Source organism: Oryzias latipes, chromosome 17, assembly GCF_002234675.1.
Source record: "Oryzias latipes chromosome 17, ASM223467v1".
Lineage (NCBI taxonomy): Eukaryota > Metazoa > Chordata > Actinopteri > Beloniformes > Adrianichthyidae > Oryzias > Oryzias latipes.
In genome coordinates, this window is record NC_019875.2 from 19,704,091 (window position 1) to 19,724,929 (window position 20,839).

Consider the following 20,839-nt stretch of genomic DNA (forward strand, 5'->3'; position numbering starts at 1 on the left):
TTCAAAAAGATAACACATTACATTTGACATTTTCTGTTTCTACTGAACGCGTTTCAGTGTGCAAATGTTCTGAATATTTCCAACTCAGTTTTATTCAAAATGTCATAAAACTCAACATGCTTAGCTATCCTGGAGTCTGTTTCGGAATTTGTGATGGTCCTGAGGTTTTGTCCATTGGTCACATGAGATAACAAACCAAATCCAAACCAGTATCTCACTGTGGGCCTTTTTATGCATCCTGCAGGGCGATCCAGGGGCCGATGGACTCAGTATACCAGGGCCTCCGGGGCCTCCCGGACCTCCTGGACCTCCTGTTAGTTTTCAGGATGTAAGAGGACACAAACCAACACCTGTAGAAAAACACACACTAATAGATTAAAAAAGAAAGATGTCAAGAATGACTTTGATGCTGTAAAAAATAAAATATTTAACCCTGTTTCTATAGCTTTGACCAGCACTTAATGTTAGGAATAGTAGATGGAAAATTTAGGTTTTTTTTGTAATTAAAAAAAAGACGAAAGAAATAACTCAAGCAAATACAAACAAACACACAAATGTATTTTTTTTGTTGCCAAATGATGTTTTTATTTTTTAACTGACCTCCTCCGTGTGCAGATACTGCTAAATACTACAGAAGCTATCTTCAACCTCTCAGAGTTTAGAGGACCTCCAGGGCCAAAGGTGCGTAGCTGTTTGGATGCAAAAATGACTGTGATGTCTAAAGGTTTTGCACTAATCAATAATGCACATGTAAAAAACGTTGGGGCTGCATGGTGGAGCAGTGGTCAGCACACTCACCTCACAGCAAAAAGGCCCTGGTTCAAATCCCAGCTAAGGCCCTTTCTGTGTGAAGTTTGCAAGTTCTTCCCATGCAGGCACTCCTCCTACAGTCCAAAGACATGTTTCACTGGCTAATTGGGTAACAGGGTAGCCAGGACACCCATTGACCCAAAAGAAGAAAGAAAATGGATGGAAGAAAAACAGCAAAGTAAAAATGCGAGAAAGAATGCATGTCATATTCAAGCTACAGAAGAACAAAAAGGGTCTTGCTTCTTTAAATATAATTTTTCTACATTGGGTAGATGAAATTAGAATATTTTAACTTTTAACTGTATTTACAAGATTGCAGTTGTTTTTTTTATGTGATTATAAGCTTTTTCCAGTCACATCAATGACAGGAATGCGTGTGTGTACATGTGTATCTGCAGGGCCATGAAGGTCTGCCTGGCAGAGCTGGATTTCCAGTAAGAACCATTTTCATCTTTAGAAGTGTGTGTTTGTTTACAGTTTCCACATAGAAAAATGGGTTACATTTTCATGTTTTTGGGGGGAAAGCCTCTTCAGAAATAACTAAAAACCTCCAATCTTTGCGTGATATTACTTTTTTTACTACTTCTCAGGGCCCTCGAGGACCAAAGGGAGACAAAGGTCCTGATGGTCTTCAGGGTCCTTCAGGTGTCAAGGTGAGAACTGCGGCAAAAAAAAGGGTCTCAAAAACACATTTTACAACATCTTAAAACTATTTGTTAAGCAGATCGTCTTTGTAATTGCTGTGTTTTCACTCTGACAGGGAGAAAAAGGAGAACCAGGAGTGACCATCGCTGCAGATGGATCTATTTTATCTGCACCCAGAGGCCCTCAGGGGCCAAAAGGCCCAAAGGTAGCAGACTTAATGTGGTGGCTTGAACTCAGTTAGAATGCTGATGTAGGCCTTATAAAAAGGAAATCCATTGTTGGATATTATAATTAAATAACTGTGGGGATAATTCTTGTATAGGATTCTTTTTCATATTTTTCTAAAATGTTTGGGATGTAACAGAATTTCTGCAAATGCAATTGATTCACCACAATTTAAGTTTCCCCCCCCCCCCCCCAGAAATGTTAATAAATTAAATATATAGTAACACATCTTTACAGACATTCTCTGGTCAATGTTTGTCTTTCAAAAAGCATCAAATATAAATGTATTGACCTAAATGTATGTAACTAAATGTGTTCAACACTAAATCACGCATGAAATCAACAGTTTTGACATATAAAATACCCCCAAAATGATGGATTTTAAATGTTGTAACTTTATTAAATAAAGGTGAATGTAAGATGCAACTTTCAGGAAATAAAAATAGCTTTTGTCAGAGAAGATAAAATGTCCCTGTGAGAAATGGCGCCATCAATCCAACACATTTGTTTCCTTCTACTGATGTGCTTTTCTATTAATTATCAGGGTGATCGTGGTTTCCCAGGATCAGCTGGACTTATGGTTGGTATATTCCAACATCGGATATTTCCTTCTTTACCTGCTTTAATATTTCGTAAACTGTCTAATTAGGAGGCTGCTGATGAGAGATACGTTTTTATTTTTTTACAATCCTTTTTATAGGGACCAACTGGTCCTCCTGGACAGAAGGGAGGAATTGGCCTTCCTGGACGTCCAGTGAGTGAATATTACACACCCTTCGAGCTTTGAAGACTTAACTTTGTTTTTTTTACCGAGTAAGATTTGTGGTGAATTGTAACCATATCCTGCAAACATTTACCTTATGTCAGTGTCACACAGCCATTTCATACACTCTGAGCGTTTCCCACGTATAACATGTCGGTCTTTTGTGATACCTGCGTGATACATGTGATTCATAAGTGTTTCTTGCAATCGTCAGAAACACATGCGCAGATGTCTGTTGAGGGTTTCGTCCGACGGGTCTTCACATACATTTAAGCTATTCCCAATTTTGGGTTGGTTGAGAATTAAGCAGTTTATGCTCATTTTACAGTAGTATTATGTAAATATTACGCAATTTTGCACAATTCTTGTGAGATACATACCCAAGTTTGTGGCTTTCCACGACGTACCACCAATGTATAACTTTTATATCGCATATACGGCGCACATATCACACTAAAATTATGTTTACTACAGTCCGGGTAAATACTCGATTCTGATTGGCTGCTAAGTGTTGATTAATAAGTGATAATCCACAGTGATAGTGATAGTGCACCTTAAAAAGAAGTTCCGGTCACATAGCGTAACCCTTGTGCTATCCTAGGCACTTTAACATTGGGAGTTGGGTCATCTAGACCCACTAGACAGTGCGCTGAACCTTTTTTCTTCAATGATTTGTGAACCTCACTGGTGTCCATGGATTACATGAAATCTTTCCACCTTTATCCACCTTTGTCATGGTAGGGAGAACACGTTAATGTAAGGATGGGGTCATCTAAGATAGCACAAGGGTTAAATGTTCTATATCACCTTGCTGGCTTCTTTACAACAAACTTTAGATTCATCATCTGGACAAAAAACAAGTAGTAAGAGGTGAACTTTCTCTCTGAACTGATGCTTTATTTAACTTATCAAGATGATCAGCAAGTATTTCGCTTTCCTTTGCAGCTGAAGTCCAGGGTAAGCTGCCCCCCCCCCCACCCATGTAACGAATGGTCCACTTTTTGTGGAAAAAAAAGCAATCTAAACCAAACAAATAAGAAGAATAAAGTAGCTAATTAAATATTGATTTCTTTTGTAAATGATCGTGGTATAAGTGGGATAATGGCCTTCGAAGTGTGCACTATCAGAAATTATTACACTTCATGGAAGGTTCAAGCTTCCACGGTGTGCTTTAATTTCTGATGATGCACACTTTGTCGCCATCATCCCTTACATAATAAACTCACGAAGCACTAATGAACTACATATAAACAGCGCAATAATCACGCAAAGTTCATGTTCTACGTAGATTCACATGTTCTTTGTGTGGTTTATTCGTACTTCTTCCGTGGGTTTAACGTGGTTCATTTGAAATGCATCTGTGAAAATTACACATAAAGACCACAACTTTTCGCACTTCTTCCACGTTTATTCACAAAAGACCAATTTCTTCAATGCAATATGCACAATATGTGCACAGTGGCTGTGTGACATTGCCTTAACAGAATACAGTTGTTTTGCCGTCTTTTATTTTCTTCTAGGGTCGACCCGGTATACTTGGAGACAAAGGGGAAAAAGGTGATTCTGTTGGACTTTTGGTGAGAACAGACTGACTCGATAACTGTTGATCTGTTGTTTCTATTATTGTTCTATGAAAACAGTTTCTCTTATTGCATTTTATTGTTTTGTGTTTTAAGCTTTTGTTTTAATTTTACTTGCACAGCACTTTGATTACTTTATAAATAAAGCCGACTGGCTGGCTGGCTGGTTGGCTGGCTGGCTGGTTGGTTGGTTGGCTGGCTGGTTGGTTGGTTGGTTGGTTGGTTAGTTGATTAAAAAAATAGTTTTGAATTGTTCTATTTTGATTTATCTATTAAGATCCACAATTATAATCTGTTTTTTTCAAAGTATGGATTAAGGTTATCAGCTTTTTCTGTTAAACTTGTGATTACTATTAGTAAGTGAAATAAACCTATGAGAACTGTCTGTGGGCTGAATTTCTTCAGGTAACAATCACACTTATATTTAAAAAAAAGGGGGGGGGGGTGTCCTATGAAATTTCATGATCAGAGGAAAACAGAAGATGTGGGGACAATACAATATAGTTTATTGGAGCTGAGATGTAAATTGGTAATTTATTTTCCAAGGTGCAGGGTCAGAGCAGACAGAGGGCTTTTTAGGATGGGTTAGGACAGTCAAGACCATAGAGCACAAAAAAAACCCACAAGGAATCAAATGTAAAGTAAACATTGTTTCGCAATGCCTACAGAGCTCAGGGGTGGGCTCAATACCATTAGAGATAAGCTGACAGACAGGCAGGGCGATGCTGCAGGAGCTGGGCTTAAGTACTGGAGGGTTGATGAGTTGCAGGTGTGTCCGAATGCCCTGCTGTCATCCTGAACACATGTGAAGACAAAAACAGGAAAACAGCAGCAGTATCCAGGAGGGGGAGACAAATGGACAAAGAACTGTCAAACCATGACACGTCAATGTTTGATGTAAATTACTATTTCAAAGAGTTTTCAGTCTTTTTAACATTGTTTCCAGAACTTTGTAAAATAAAAGGTCTCAAATAAATAAATTATTAGTACAAACTCCACTTTTGAGGGCATAAATGGATTAAAAAAAGTGAAAGTTGTTTGCGCTAATGTAAAATGTTACCCTCTAGTTCAAATAAACCTTTTTTCCTAAACAAAAAATTACACAAGAAATACAAATTGGTAAATTGACAATTTAAAATCATGAGGATACATTTTTCAAATGTTTTTTTTAGAACTTTATTGCCTTAAGGTGTAGCATCACATGAAATTAACATAAAAATAAGTAACGGCAAACAAAAAATAAACAGAAATGTAGAAAATTTGAATAAAATCATGAAAATCCAGGAATGAGTTGAGTAGTCAAATACTCCATCAAATAAGCCAGCCTTATCTTTTGTGTCCATTAAGAGATTGTTGGTGGGCAGGGTTGAACCCCCTTAACGCCTGAATTTATTTCCAGCAATGAACACAAAAAAAATTCAGAAATGTTTTTGCTTTTAAGTAGATGTTGAATTAAGGGAATTTTGGTGAAAAGGTGGTTTGTTGCATATTCGCTACAACAGACATGAAGGGATTAAACCCGTTTAGAGTGATCGCCTTTCTTGCAACCAACAATAAAACATGCAGAACATAACCTTAATCTTTGGTGAGTGAATAAGTCCATAAGAAATATTTAATATTAGGATGCATTTTTGAACATCAAATTAACACAGAGAAACTTTACATACATAAATTGAAACAAAACTACTAGATTAAACTTTTTGTGGCTTCTTTTCATTAAAAATTAAACATTAATTCTTCATCTTTTTAAGGGTCCTCCAGGCCCTCCTGGTCCACCCGGACCTCCTGGACTTCCGGGCAGAGTTTTTGGATTCAATGGGGTAAGTGTGCATTAATGGAAAGTGTGAATTCTCTGTTTTATTGCCTCTGTCTGTTTTTCTTTCTAACTGTCTTAGAAAAAAAAAGAGAAACCATCAAAAAGATATATTTGTTCTTCTAAGACCACAATAAAAACTTTCTACATGTTTTTAGGCAGTACCAATACACATTTAAATCAACCAGAATTCAAGTAGTCAATGATAAAAAGATAATTAAGTAAAATGTTAACATTTTAAATGAGTTTTAGAAAATCTTTGCCTAAGAAAACAGACATTTTGATTTTTTGAAGTATTTTTGATCAATTTTATGCTGGATAAATGTAAATATTTTCTGTTAAAATGCTTTACTAAAAGAAAATAATCTAATATTTATAAGAAGTCACACAAAATGAAACTCCCGCAGCCGTGCTTTAGTGTAGCACTTATATAATCGTGAGTATTTCAGGTTTTCTGTTTTTTATTCATTTACTTTGCTACAAATAGCTTCTGTTTCGGTCAGTTCATGAGGAATAAACCAATTTCACTTGCATTCCAAAATCCAATACATATGCTGTAGTTAAATGTATATTGAAGCTTTATTTATCTTTCTATTTATAGATTATAGTTGCCAGATCTCAAAGCTGAAGCAATGCCTGTCGATTGGAAAAAGATTCCCTTTAGTCTTAACTAATAAAAAAATGAAATGAAAAATGAAAAACAATGAGAAAAAAAGTAGATATCTAGAGATCCACTTACTGGGTAAAAACATTGAGACGTTTTAGTATTTGATGCCCTCTGGCCATGATTTGTGACAAAATTTTAGGATTTTCTTTTGGGATTTTGTTTTAACTTGTTGATGTTTCTTTTTTTTTTTTTTACTTGATTGTATGTGGGTTTTTATTTTTAAACTGCTCTTCTTTGAATGTTAAAGACAGTGTTCCCGGTGCGCCCCAGACCGCACTGCAAAAAAGGACTAGTAAGTCTGTGTCAGACCCCCTGACTGGTCCGTTTCATGTGAAACCGGGACCTCGTGGTGGTTCTGGTGGTGTGTGGGCTTCCCAGCATGACCTTTCTCTGGTCTCACCTAAGCAAATACCCAGTTCTCCCTAATCCTTTGATTTTTCTTTGGTTTCTCTTCCTGCTTTCCTGATGCTCTGCCTTCTATCTGTGAGCTTGGTGTGAATTTTCACGATATGCTGTCCAAAACATTTTTTTTTACAAGCCATCAATTTGTGTCATTAATAAAGAGAAGCTCATCTTAAATGAGATTAATATAAAAATCTATATTCTCTTCCAAACAGTCTCATTCCATAAAAATATAAAATTAATGGACAAACAACCAATAATGTTTCATCTCAAATGTTGTTTTCTTAACTTGTCTTTGTTGATCAGGAAAGAGTGAAACTGCACTGATCTTCATCCTACGGTGGCCCTGAAGTGCAAACCATTCAACAAATCACTCGATACAAAAACATTTTTAAGATCACAGCAACAATTTAAAAAGCGTATTACATTTTAGAAAACAAAACAAAATTTCAGAAACCAAAACATAAAAAAGAAAAAAAAGAAAAAAAGATTTCAGAAAACAAAATTAATTTCCAGGGAAAAAAAGAAATATTACAAAATGAAAACATTTCAGAAAAAAAATTAATTTCCAGAAAACAAAATGAAATAAAAAAAATGAAAACATTTCAGAAAAACAAAATGAAATATTAAAAAATGAAAAACATTTCAGAAAAAAATGAAATATTAAAAAAAGAAAATCATTTTAGAACACAGAATGAATTTCCAGAAAACAAAACGAAATCTTCAAAAATGAAAAACATTTCCAAACCGGAAGAAGCAGGTACTATGGGACAACGCTGATTGGATGATGATGTTTGTCAATCATTTGAACTGAAAAGTATTTTAAATGAAGCGATGACGGATTTTATCGTCCAAACAACAATGTACTATAATAATCCACGTATTTCCCATTTACATATTAAATCAAAAATGCAGCAAACAGATAATGAAGGTTTAAATTATTTTTTGAATATTTCGTCTGAAGCAGAACGGTCACCCGGAAGTAGTTTGTGTGGATGACGTCCGTTCTGCAGGTAAACAAAGAAAGGGACGGTAAAACGTTAACATAAACGTTAATCTTTGAATATTTAGCGGATGTGATGACAGAACGCACGCAGAAATATCAACACCAACCAGGTTTACAAATGTTTCAAAATGTCGTGAGAGGATTCTGTCTAAAGCAGCAGCTGCGAAGAAACGGGTGTTAAAGACGGCGCACATCAGGAAATGCAGTCCCGCCAGCCACAGATAAGGTATGGAGGCACATTTGTTTGATCTAACAAATGTAGCGTTAAACATGATTTCTAGGTGGGTGTTTACAGACAGATCCAAGATCTTTCAGTCATACGTTAATGACAGGTTACCTCATCAGCTGGAGAGGGGGGGGGGGGGGTCACGTGGGCAGGATTCTCAGACAGGTGTACCAGCAGCATAAATCAGCAAAGCTGTCAGGTAAACTGCAGCAGTTTGTGTCTCAGAATAACATTTATGAATGCTTCTTATTCACACTATTATGATCTGTGACTTTAGAGTGTGTCAGTGCACAGAAACATGACAGTAAATGACTGGATGTGCACATCATCAGACACGTCCAGGTGTGTAACTAAAGGTGGCAAAGTCTGTAGTGTAAAATAAATCTTTAAAAAAAACGTTTTAGTCTTTCAGGCAGAGGAGGAATACCAAATTGTTTTAGAATGTATTTTTTATAAGACTGAAATAATGTATTTTATTCTGAGTTTGGTGTTTTGACCCCTCCCTAATGAATTTCTGGTTTAACCCATTTTCTCCTCATTTTGATGAACTCAACTTTTTCCTGAATGAAAGATGAACGGCAGCTGATGTTTTTCTGTCAGGGATTTTTAATTTATTAATTTATCTCTGTCAGGGATTTCAATGGAGCTGGAGTCCAGGGCAGAGGAAGCTGCAAGCATGTACGAGCAGGAACTGGGGTCCCTTACCTGTGCATCTTCCTCTGGATGTGATGCTGAGCAGCAATGTGGACAAACCTTTCCTGACATGACTCTTTTTGATATAGTTGTTAAGCACAAACAGACTTTTCCCAGATGCATTTTTTCCTCTAATAAATGTGACTGACAGGTACGCTGAGTAAATGCTGATTGTAAGCGCAACATTTGATTGACTGCATGAAGAAGCCCATAAAGGAAAATCCACAACTGTTTCTTTGTTTCTGTTACTGAATAACGTATTCATGTTAAGTTTTCAATAAATATACTGCATTGCTATGAAACAAATTTGTTTATTTTCATATCCATTATTACAATCCTCACGTCAGCATTCAGTTTTGTCATTGACAAAAAAACATTTCTAAACAACAGCTTTGAAAATCAAACATCATCTTTGTTAATAAAGCTTTAAAACCTAAAATGGTAAACATGGAAAAACTCCTAAATGAAGCAAGTCTAATATGAACATTTTAAACTGGAGTTTTGCTTAAAGGAACATTAAGTTGTTTGGAGTTGTACAAGTGTTTGATGCGATTCCTCGTAGATGTGATTTCCAGATCATCAGCCCGACGCTAAAGCCAGGAATTGTGCTTCGTTTTTCACTCCCCACTGCATCATTTACAACTAATCAGGCTTATGCAGCAGGTTAAAGACTTTTTTTTAAAGGACCTGCAATTTTAAAAAAAAAATTAGATATTAAGGTTAAATAATATTTATTGATTACATTTCACATAAATCATGGTGACTTGCCTGTACACTGCACAATGATATGAATGACTTTAGTCTTCTTGTATTCCCATGTAGAGCTGCCATCTGTTCTGCAGCACAAACCTTTCTGGAACTTCGCTTTGAGAAACTTCACCTGCAGAAATATCACATGTTAATTCAATTAAGTATTTTATAAACTTTAAAGTTCATTTTTAAGTTTCAGTATATGTGTATATGCATGGTTCAAAAATATACAATGCACTTTAATATTATTTCCCATAAGAACTTGTTTACTGATTTCAGTCTTAAAGTCGATTTTTAGCAACACTGATGCCTTTAATTACTGTAATTACTGTATAAATCACAGAATCAGGCTGGCTCGGAGCTTTTTCTCTCATGTTGTCACCAAAAACGGGAACGGCTCTCATGTGAAGACGGTTCGTCTCCATCGGGTTCTTTTTGCGCATGCGCAAGATAAAAAGAAATTATCTTTTCAAAGCAGCACTTTAACATCCTAAAATTAACATCCTTAGAGACATGTGACTGACAAAAGAAAAGATCACAGAATTGATTCTTACCTAAAGATGATTGACAGCGTGAACCTCGCAGCCGTAGACATTAGCGCACAGCGTTCAAAGTAAAAGTGCTCACAAACTACTTCCGGGTGACCGTGTGTCAGGCGAAATGTTAAAAAAATAATTTTAAAGTTCATTAACAGTTTGCTGCATTTTTTATTTGATATATAAATGGGAAATACGTGGATTATTATAGTACATTGTTGTTTGGACGATAAAATCCGGCATCGCTTCATTTAAAATACTTTTCAGTTCAAATGATTGACAAAAATCATCATCCAATCAGCGTTGTCCCATAGTACCTGCTTCTTCCGGTTTGGAAATGTTTTTCATTTTTGAAGATTTCGTTTTGTTTTCTGGAAATTCATTCTGTGTTCTGAAATGTTTTTCATTTTTTAATATTTCATTTTTTTTCTGAAATGTTTTTCATTTTTTAATATTTCATTTTTTTTCTGGAATTTTTTTTTCTGAAATGTTTTTCATTTTTTAATATTTCATTTTTTTCTGGAATTTTTTTTTCTGAAATGTTTTCATTTTTTAATATTTCTTTTTTTTCCTGGAAATTAATTTTGTTTTCTGAAATGTTTTTTTTTTGTCATTTTTGTTTTTCAAGTTTTGGTTTCTGAAATTTTGTTTTGTTTTCTAAAATGTAATGCTGCTTTTTAAAAAATTTTTTTTTTTTTAATTGTTGTTGTGATCTTAAAAATGTTTTTGTATCGAGTGATTTGTTGAATGCTTTGCACTTCAGGGCCACCGTATCATCCCTTTGGTGCATGTAAATCAGAAATGGTTTTTGTTTGTTAAACTGGTAATTATGAAATTTATAAAAGTTAGAAAGATTTGATTGCAAAAGAAAAACATGTCTGATTTACATGTTGGATAAGGGGAGCAACTGATTTGCCTTTTCTTTTTATGGTGTTGGACCTTTGGATCTTTTTTCTTCTTCATAGTTTTTCCATATTTAAAGGTTATTTCATGATCTGTTGACATTTTCAATTTAAACTGATTAAAATATGATGACAAATATACATTTCATTTAAGGTGAGATTTATAGATTTATTTACTGACAATCTTGTCTCAAGTAAAATGCCAACCTTTTTCAGGTATCTGTCAATTTCTAATATGCATATATTGTATTCTCTTTTGCTTTAACCTTGATCCCTTCATTAAAACCTCGATAATGGAGTTTTAGTTTTATTTGCTGCTGCCTGAAGCATGTGTTACATGTATTTAACAAAGAGTCTGCAGTGCTGACCGCAATGTTTTGGTTACAATCAATAAGTATTTTACTAATTTCAACATTAACCCTAGAACACTTTCGCTTTAATAAGTTACTCCATCACTTTTGCAGAGTAATTTTTACACAATAAAATATACCCAACAAAAAGTAATTGTCTTAAAAAGAGATCAAAACATGACAACACAAGACAAATTAGAGTTACACAGTGTATACTGTGTTATGTGTAACAAAAAGAAAAACATAGGAATTTCCTAAAAACATGCTCAAAAATTACTGAAAATTTTTAAATTTGAGAACAAAAAATTCCTAAAAAATAAAAAAAATGATACTAGAAACTTGGTCTTTGGTCCACCCATTCCAAGGACATGTGAGACTTCCCTGTTGAAGGCACAGACTCCTTGACACGCAACATATTAAAATTGATGTAAATAGTTTTGCTTGGGTGAAAATCACCCGCGATAGTGCTCTAGGGTTAATACAAGGGTTTTTTCTTTTTCAAAAGTGCCAATCTAAATCCGCAGTTCTCCTGTAAATGCTTAAATGTGTTTTTAGGACTCGGAAATGGCGGGGGATTCACTGAGACTGAAAGGAGAAAAAGGAGATGAAGGTGCACCTGGTGAGCCGGGGACATCTGGTGAGATTAAATTACCAGTGAAGCTACTTTTTATTATTAAGCTAAGGAAGATTTGAATAATTATTTGCTTTTCTTAGCCCCCAGATTACCTGATGGAATGATGGTGAGTTTCTTTAAAACTGTGTCTAAAAAAAGATCTATCTAAGATACTACAGACTTATTTTATTTTAATCATACAATTTCAAAAATTAACAAAAAGAAAAAAATGTTTACCTTTTGAAAAATCTCTCAGGGAGATAAAGGGGATCAGGGGTACAAAGGTGAGAAGGGTGACCCAGGTCCTCCTGGTCCCCCAGGACAACCAGGAAGGTCTGGACTTGTGGTGAGTTTACGAGCACTTGAAGCTTTTTTGTACGAAAAAAAATAATAATAACAATTTTGAACTTTTCAAAAAGTAATGGCTAATCAAAAAAGTAAAGAGAAATGAATGACTTTAACCCTGTAAAGCCAACTACATTAAAGAATTGACAGGAAATGTATTTTTCTGGAATTAAGATAGTTTTTAACTCCTTTGATGAAATCCACCAAAAGATTGTAATATTTTTTTCATGACATATAGATAGTCTCCGCCATGACAGGTTTTTGGTTACGTTTTTGTTCACAACAGTGCTAGTTTAATACCCAAAAACATTGACATCAGGAAAAAGGCACCTTATCTAGCCATTGTATCCACACATTTTTAACTTGGTGTAGCTGTCTTTTAAATAATTTATCAACAAAACGTTATTTTGATACACATAGAAGTCATTTAAAAAACGAATTGCTGAATGGGAGCCATTCTCACTCTAAGGTTTTGAAAATTAGCAATAGTTTTCCCGCCAAGAGTGTTTCTGAGATTTTACAGGGACAGCCATTTCGAAGTGAGCAGTAAAAGCCCTTATACTGCCCCTAGTGGAATGACGATGAACTACAGGGCAGAAAGCATAAGGCATGTTGTAATGGGTTTTTAAGGAAAGGTTGGACCATCCTATAGAGAAAGGGGTCTCGGACATGTACAAATTATATATGATAGGTATATGGAACAGTTAAACTCAATTTAAATTTCCTTCTATTTTTGATGGTGGATTGTGAACTCCCTGAAATCAAAACTTCTCACTAAGCTGCTTAAAACTCACAGGAAGCCATTGTCGGTAAATAAATTTGTTTAATCTCGAAACGTATCCCTCTGTATTTTAGAATCGATTTTTTGTTCTACTTTTTTCAGAAAGTTGTGCAGATCTTCAGTTACTTTGACGAGATTGAAGCACAATTTTGAATGAAGATTCAATTAATTAAGATTTTATCTGCAGGGTCCAAAGGGTGAGTCTGTCGTTGGACCTCCAGGGCCAGCAGGTTCCCCTGGTTTGCCTGGAGCTCCTGGGATTGGACGACCTGGACCACGGGGTTCTCCTGGCCCTGCAGGGCCTCCAGGTCCAGTCGCCGCCTATAAATCAAGTAAGAGTGTTAAATGGAAAAGACTTGTTTTAGATGCAGTTTTATCTGGTGGAATTACCTATGTGTTGTTACCAGCTGCAATCAGTGTCCCGGGCCCTCCCGGTCCCCCCGGTCCACCAGGAACTCCGGGTCATGCCAGCCCGGTGAGATGCTCTACAAAGTGTAGAAAAATGCGATGAAAGCTGCAGTGCTGATGCTCTGATGGTGTGTGATCAGGTGGCCATCTATGAGACAGTCATTGCTCTCACCAGAGAGACACACAGCACTGCAGAGGGAACTTTGGCGTATGTGTCTGAGAAGAATGGCGAGCTGTACATCAGAGCGCGCAACGGTTGGCGCAAAATCCCGGTTTGTAATCCTTTTGCTGGAGCATCCATACACGTCTTCTTCAGTTGTATGTCATAAATTAGCCATAAGCTTGATTAAAAGTGTATTTTTTAAGCACCCCATTTTTAAAATTTTGCAAATTTAGGATCTGTGTCCTTTATATTTATATCTTTTGTTTACCTTTTAATTTTAAAAACATTTACGACTTTGATGTGAAAAAAATCACAACAGAAAAATTAAAAAGTTTTACATTTGTGAGATTTAAAATATTCATGGAATTGTGCTGATCAAGTACATTCTATTGTTCACCTCATACATGCGTTTTTTTGGGGGAATGAGAGATCAGAAATGACAGGAACAATTTCCCCCAAAAGTTTATTGACACAATCAAATTTAAGATTGGAATCATTAATTGGTGACAATCCTTTAACCCAAAGCACGGCATACAGTGTTTAGCATGCAGCAGTTGCTGTTTGCGTCTTTTATGCTACAATATTAGAAACAATCCTTCAGGCAAATCAAGAAAAGGTGCTTGTCTGGCCTTTCTTTCAGCTGGGAGAGCTGATCCACTATGGACCATCATCAGCATCAGCAGCAGCAGCATCAGAGTCGTCTCAGGCTCTCAGCAGATCTGGAGATTGGAGTGGAGCTATCAGTGTCCATAGCCAGGTCCCCCCCACACACACGCACACACATACTTAAGCTACGTTCCCACCGGGCACGTAACACGCGTACTTGAACGCAGATTTAGCCTATGGTCTTCAGCCTGGACTGGCATTACCCGATACTAGCGCATGTCTTCAACCTAGCGTTGAAAGAGGCTTGGTGAAGTTGTCGTCGGAGTAACCCTTGTGCCATCTTAGATGACCCCATCCTTACATTGACGTGTTCTCCCTACCATGACAAAGGTGGATAAAGTTGGAAAGATTTCAAGTAATTCATGGACACCAGTGAGGTTCACAAATCATTGAAGAAAAAAGGTTCAGCGCACTTGTCTAGTGGGTCTAGATGACCCAGTTCCCAATGTTAAAGTGCCTAGGATAGCACAAGGGTTAGGGCAAATCTTGCTCCAGGCTTTTTCTTTTAAAGCTCTATTCCGAAATATGAAAGACTTTGTGTTATAGAATTCTGGCCTGACAAAAACTAAAATTATTAATTTCTCCTCAATGATCAACGTTCAAATGGTTGGCACTTCTGTGAAATAAAAGATGCCATCTAGACGTCACTACAGTTGGTCAAAGTTTGACCTGGTTTAACTTACGACACATGTTCACTGGCCAAATGTTTTTGTACGTAGAGCCCAAAAACAGTCATTGAGTAGCTGTCTTAAACATGGAAGCCTAAAAGGCGCATTTACACACTTAGACACTGACTACGTAGACCCCAAAACTGGTAATTGAAACTTGAGGAGCTACTTGTGAACACAAGAATTTTAAATGTAGAAGCCCAAAACATGTATTTGCGCGTGTGTATGTTTGTGTAGAGCCCAAAGAGCCCAAAACTGGTCATTGAAACTTGAATAGATTGAATAGCTCGTGTAAAAGCAAGACATGGAAGCCCCAATCATGCATTTCCGCACATATATTTAGACTATTTAGTCCTGAAAATGATCATTGAAACTTGTAAAGCTATGCATGAACACGAGAGTTTTGAACGTGGAAGCCCCAAATGCACATTTACGCACTTATACAAAAACTACATAGAGCCTGAAAACGATCATTGAATCTTGAGAAGCTACACGTTAACTCGAGGGTTTTGAACGTGGAAGCCCAAAACGTGTATTTACATATGTACACATAGATTTTTAATTGGAAGTGGCTGTATGAACATGTGTTGCAGAGGCTGGTGTGAACGTAGCTTTACACAAGCAATGCACAAGGAAAGGGAAGCGAGCATAAAACAATTTGTTTGTTTGTAACAGGAGCTGCAGGATGGCACCAGAGGGTATCAGCCAAGCTACAATGTCTTTCCACAGACCATCAACTCTGTTCCTGGGGTGTGTGTGAGACACTGCACACACAGATCCAAAACCAAGACTCTGACCCAACAGTAAACTGTTTCATTATCATCAAACTCCATGTGTCCTACCCATTAACTTTATATGACAACTGGACTGAGTGAGTGCGACATCATCGATTGAAAATGACTGTCTTCGGGCTCCAAGAAAGTCAATCCGGTCGCCATTTTGTTATGATATGGACGCTCCCATGTTGAAGCTAGCTGTTCATTCGGCAGTGATTGGTTTCGAATCGGTCCAAGTCAATATTTGTATGGTAACCACTCTTGAGGAGTAAGCTTTCACAGCAGCCGTTTCACTTGAAAGCAGGCTAGGGAGAATCTATCAATCTGACGTTTCAAACACTCAATGCGTGATCACATACTTTTATGGAGGCACCCGATTAGTCATTGTCCATGGCTGTTTCCAAGTTTGAGGGTTGTATTGGATTAGATTAGATAACTTTACTTATCCCATGATGGGGAAATTCACTTATCTGCGGCAGCAAAAGTGACATTCACCAAAAGATAAAGTTCCTTCAATGTATTTACAGAACAACAACAATATTAGAAATAAAAAGAGAACAATATCTGCAAAAAAAACTGTTTTTTATACACTGTGGGTGTATCCTTTAATGGCTGCGGCCCACCCGCTCGACGAAGGACCCACCCAACATCGACCGGATGTTAACGGCTTTGAATTTGGACGAGTGTAGCCTTTAGATAATTCCAGCCATTACATCGGCAAATGTCCTGTCACCTCGCAACCATAAGTCCCGAACAGAGAGGAGTAGTGAACCAGGCATGGAGCTCAAAATATTTAACTTTTAATAACTTTTAACCTTGGAGGTGTAATTACAAAAAGGTGTAATTATTTCCAACTCTGGGTCCCGCTTCACAGTCCGCCATCGTTGTCAGAAAATCTCCGGCTTCGGCCGCAATGCATCTAGGGATATGGACACCAGGCCAATCATTGAAATCGGGAAAAAGAAGGCCGTATTTGTAGTAGTGGTTGAGTTTGGACAGCACTTGTTGCGGGGCTGTGACGTAAGCAGCTTACAAATGCAGCCCAGGAAGAACACAGCCCTCGAATTTGGTCACATCTACAAATTCGAATGACAGAAAAAACATTTTTCAAAAAAACTGAATGTGCAAGAACATGTTTAACACAGCTAGCAGAGCAAGAATGGTTGTTCTGAATTATAGCTGCTTATTTGTCTATTGAAGTCTATGGGATTTTGGCTTCTTGGAGCCAGCGGGTACTTCCTGTAGAATGTGAAGGGGGAGGGGTTGGTCTAGTTGTCTAATACAGTCAATGGTCCTACTCCTTCTTTTCCAGCTTCATCTGGTAGCCCTGAATGCTCCCCTAAAAGGAGACATGCGCGGCATTCGTGGGGCCGACCTCCAGTGCTATCAGCAGGCACGCTCCATGGGGCACACCTCCACCTACAGGGCCTTCCTGTCCTCTCACCTCCAGGATCTGGCAACCATTGTGAGGAAGGCAGACCGCCACAATCTGCCCGTGGTCAACCTGAAGGTGAGAAATTCTTCGCAATTTTACATTTTTGAGTTTGACTCCACAAGTGGTTTCTGTCAACGGTGTGCGCCTCTGCTGCTCTCAGGGCGAAGTGTTGTTCAGTAGCTGGATGTCGATCTTCTCCGGCAATGGAGGCGTCTTTGAGCCATCTGCATCCATCTACTCTTTCAATGGACGTGACGTGATGACGGACTCAGCGTGGTGAGTGAATGCAAAATGAACAATCATTTTTATTGTTTTTGGTACATTTTTAAATAGTTTTTGTTGATCTATTTGAGCTTGATGTCATCCGAGAAGAATGACATCACAGGAGACATCACTGGAGAAACTGTCAAAGAAAAATCAATGGGGCCAAAAAAAAAAAAGGTCAAAATCAACTAGGGAAACTAAAAGACACGTGTCCGGGATATCCAAAGGAAGCTTTAAAACTACTTTGGGATGGCCACAGGACTTTTAAATTGGTGGTCATTTTGTGGCAAAGTGTGAAATTTGGGGGATTTTCACAATTTCCCACAATATAGGAAATAAAGATTCTTTGAGCAATCTTCATTCATTTCCCACACATGTTGTAAGGTTAATTCAACAACCACAACCGAAGCTTCATTGACCTTCAACCTTGTGACTAGACAGTCATATTGAAAACTCTAAAAAAAATCTCCTTTAGTATTACCGGTAGCTAAAAATGTAAACTCCTCCTACCCATTTCCATCTATTGTCTCCTAACTTCTTGAGCATCATTTGGAAACTACAGTACTTTGGAAAAAAAATGTGGAATTAGAAGTTGTCGATTTTTGAAGGTGTTAGCATGGTGAGCTCAAGTGGAGTCCCTCTGTTCCTCGCCTATTTTTTTACAGAATATTGTGAAAATGCAGTACATTAAACCCCTGGCTCAAGCAGAAAGAAACAATATGACTTACCCCATGAACATATTAGAGATGTGGGCTTAGTTCACAAAACTCCTCTGTTGCCAAGGAAATTAATCACATAGACCAGTTCGTCACCCAGAGGAGACCAAAAAATTCAATGGTTGCTAACCAACAGGAAAGCCGCCATTTTGAAAAAGCTTTGATCAGGCTGACACAGGCAGAAGGGAGGGGCACCTGTGGCCATACAATGCCTCTCGTGGCTTTAATTTTTCAATTGTTTTGTCTCTTGTTCAGCTAAATTGTCTTTTCTCTTCTCTCAGGGTGACAAATTGGTTTCATGTTTCAAATACTAAACATGTATCTGAGAGGCTGCTGCAGTCAGAAGGTGAGTGTTGAGCCAAAAGCAGCTGTGTTTACTTGCGTCTCCCTCTCCCCCACAGGCCAGAGAAGATGGTGTGGCACGGCTCCAACGCCGTAGGCACTCGTCTGACCACCAACTACTGTGAGGCGTGGAGGACGGCCGACATGGCGGTGACGGGCCAGGCTGCTCTGCTGCAGACGGGACGACTGCTGGGGCAGCACGCCCGCTCCTGCTCCAACCACTACATCGTGCTGTGCATCGAGAACACATACGTGGAGAACACACATCGAAGGAGGACCTGATGACACAAAAGATGAAACCCACATGCCGGCATGTTGAAAGTGGAGCAGAGAACAGGCACATAAATAGATGGAAACACTCACCTTAAAATGTTGGAGAAAATACAAAAAAACAGTGCACACAATTTCTTTTTTCCCCCTTTTGTTGTGTTTAGTTGCTTTTGAACCCAGCTGGTATGCATCAACTCATACAGCAACCCCCTGTCCATGCATGCATGCATCCTGCAGCAGCTGTGGGGTTAATGCCAGCAGAGCTCGTTAATTTTTTATTTGTTTGTACAGGCAGCGCGTTTGGTTTCTAAAAACACAGTCAAAGTTCATTTGGATTATCCAATAATCAGGACGTCAATAAAACACGAGAGCACAAACTATTACAAGTACCAGTGTCAGGTTCTTATTCAGATGAAAAACATCGATTTCATTTGAATCTCAATAAACATCAGATCCAGCCTGATCACAGTCATATTTAGGGGTTACTGTTGCCTAAATATTAAGTGGAGATTCACATTTTCGATGAAAAACTTTATTAACACATGTGTCATAACAGTAGTTATAGGTTTAAAATCAAAGTGTACGTTCTTTAATTTATGTACCAGGATCTAGAGTAAAACATAGCGGATCCACACTTGAAGTCATAACATTTTTCTTTGTACGTCCTTGTTTTTGTGAACTTTTTTTTTTTGTTGGTTTTCAAACACGTTTAGAGAAAAAGGAGGCGTTGCTCTCTCTCGACACACTTTGATAGAACTGGTTTGCCTGTAAAGTTTGGTAGCTTTTATGATGTTTTTGTTTAAAAAAAAAAAGCTTGACTTTTAAGAGAAAAAGAAGTTCTGTACTGACTCAGTGGTGCTCACTAAATAAAGAGTCTCATTTTGTGTGTGTTTTTTAAGCGATGCCTCCTGTGTTTTCTACATTGTGGCAACGTTCACCACACTTGAGTGTTGGTGAATGTGAGTCTCTGCCGTGCAGCACAAATAAAGGAAACTCCCATAAAAGCCATTCAACAGAAATGTTCGAGGGGTGGGGGGTAAGGAGGATTAAGATGCATAGACGGAATTAGAACACCTCAGATATTTGGTATTTTTAATTAATGATTGAACAGGTCAGAACTACAGAGCAGTTTCAGTTGGTGTAATGGGAAATGGTGACTTGCCAGAAGTTAAAAAAACAAGATAAACTCTCCAGAAACCAAGTAAAAATTGACTGTAATCCATAGAAAAGAAATACATAAATGTCAAATATGAATTTTCTCAAGTCTAAGAATGTAATCTCTATCTTTTTTTATAATGTCCACAGTATTCTACAAAGAAATAAACTAAAAAAAAAAAACATTTCCATATTGTATCTTTACCGTGAACAATAACTTTACTCTTTTGTATCAAAATGCAATTCTAAGATGTGTTTGGTACTGTAATTAATTCATGGGCTGTCTTTGTTATAATTGAAAACAAGACAATAAAAACAATTATTTGAAATTTTCTAAAAAAAAAAAACATTTCCTAAAAAACACATTTTTGTCTTTTTTCCCTTTTTGCTGCCTTAAAACAACAGTAAAACATAAAGCATTTAAAATTGTTAAACTGGGAGACTATAAAAATATCTACATGTATTAAATCAAAACCCTAAATGACAGATTTGATAGGAAAAAAAACTACAATAAAGGCTAAGCTTAGCTTTGTTGTGTCACATGAGAGAAGTTTTGCAGATAAACTAATTCTTTTCGAATCAGTCATTACTTCTTTCATTTTTCTGAAAAATAATATTTGTTGAGCAGAAGGTTAAGGAAGACATGGATACAATCTTTATGCAGCAGTTGTTGCTCATCAGTTTGGGGAAAATTTATGAGAAAATCTTAAACTTATTTGAGTTTCTTCAGACAAATATTAAAGTTAAAGAGAACTTGGACAAAAACAAGTCAGCTGTTCAACACGGTGGCGAACGAATGGTAGTGTGGGCTTTTGCAGCCATCATAACTGAAGCTTAGTCAAAACTGGGTGAGAATAAAATTAAAGGAC

General features: G+C 37.3%; 1 protein-coding gene and 1 long non-coding RNA gene across 6 annotated transcripts in view; one reads left to right on the forward strand and one right to left on the reverse strand.

The window, feature by feature from the left end:
- The window catches only part of LOC101169641 (collagen alpha-1(XV) chain), a 60,993-nt gene extending 40,690 nt beyond the window's left edge, over nucleotides 1-20,303 (forward strand). For 2 of the 4 annotated variants that reach the window (XM_023964779.1, XM_011486582.3), the window contains 21 exons: nucleotides 245-328; nucleotides 616-681; nucleotides 1,209-1,244; nucleotides 1,401-1,463; nucleotides 1,571-1,660; nucleotides 2,225-2,260; nucleotides 2,381-2,434; nucleotides 3,964-4,020; nucleotides 5,775-5,843; nucleotides 6,751-6,795; nucleotides 11,924-12,005; nucleotides 12,083-12,108; nucleotides 12,238-12,327; nucleotides 13,295-13,439; nucleotides 13,515-13,582; nucleotides 13,656-13,787; nucleotides 14,319-14,435; nucleotides 15,688-15,762; nucleotides 17,101-17,298; nucleotides 17,384-17,499; nucleotides 18,605-20,303. In XM_023964779.1, the coding sequence (XP_023820547.1) occupies nucleotides 245-328; nucleotides 616-681; nucleotides 1,209-1,244; nucleotides 1,401-1,463; nucleotides 1,571-1,660; nucleotides 2,225-2,260; nucleotides 2,381-2,434; nucleotides 3,964-4,020; nucleotides 5,775-5,843; nucleotides 6,751-6,795; nucleotides 11,924-12,005; nucleotides 12,083-12,108; nucleotides 12,238-12,327; nucleotides 13,295-13,439; nucleotides 13,515-13,582; nucleotides 13,656-13,787; nucleotides 14,319-14,435; nucleotides 15,688-15,762; nucleotides 17,101-17,298; nucleotides 17,384-17,499; nucleotides 18,605-18,827 (1,872 nt within the window). In that variant the 3' untranslated portion in view covers nucleotides 18,828-20,303. The remainder of the gene's footprint in view (nucleotides 1-244; nucleotides 329-615; nucleotides 682-1,208; nucleotides 1,245-1,400; nucleotides 1,464-1,570; nucleotides 1,661-2,224; nucleotides 2,261-2,380; nucleotides 2,435-3,963; nucleotides 4,021-5,774; nucleotides 5,844-6,750; nucleotides 6,796-11,923; nucleotides 12,006-12,082; nucleotides 12,109-12,237; nucleotides 12,328-13,294; nucleotides 13,440-13,514; nucleotides 13,583-13,655; nucleotides 13,788-14,318; nucleotides 14,436-15,687; nucleotides 15,763-17,100; nucleotides 17,299-17,383; nucleotides 17,500-18,604) is intronic. The other 2 variants (XM_023964777.1, XM_023964778.1) reach the window with 2 other exon arrangements.
- LOC110016884 lies at nucleotides 13,314-18,695 on the reverse strand. Of its 2 annotated transcripts, XR_002875044.1 has the most exons (5): nucleotides 18,582-18,684; nucleotides 16,604-16,864; nucleotides 13,688-14,397; nucleotides 13,498-13,592; nucleotides 13,314-13,428 (listed from the first exon to the last, which is right to left on the reverse strand). It is a non-coding gene; the product is annotated as an uncharacterized LOC110016884 (long non-coding RNA). The 2 variants fall into 2 exon arrangements; XR_002292182.1 differs by lacking the exon at nucleotides 16,604-16,864 and having other exon boundaries at nucleotides 18,582-18,695.
- Nucleotides 20,304-20,839: the final 536 nt, after the last annotated feature.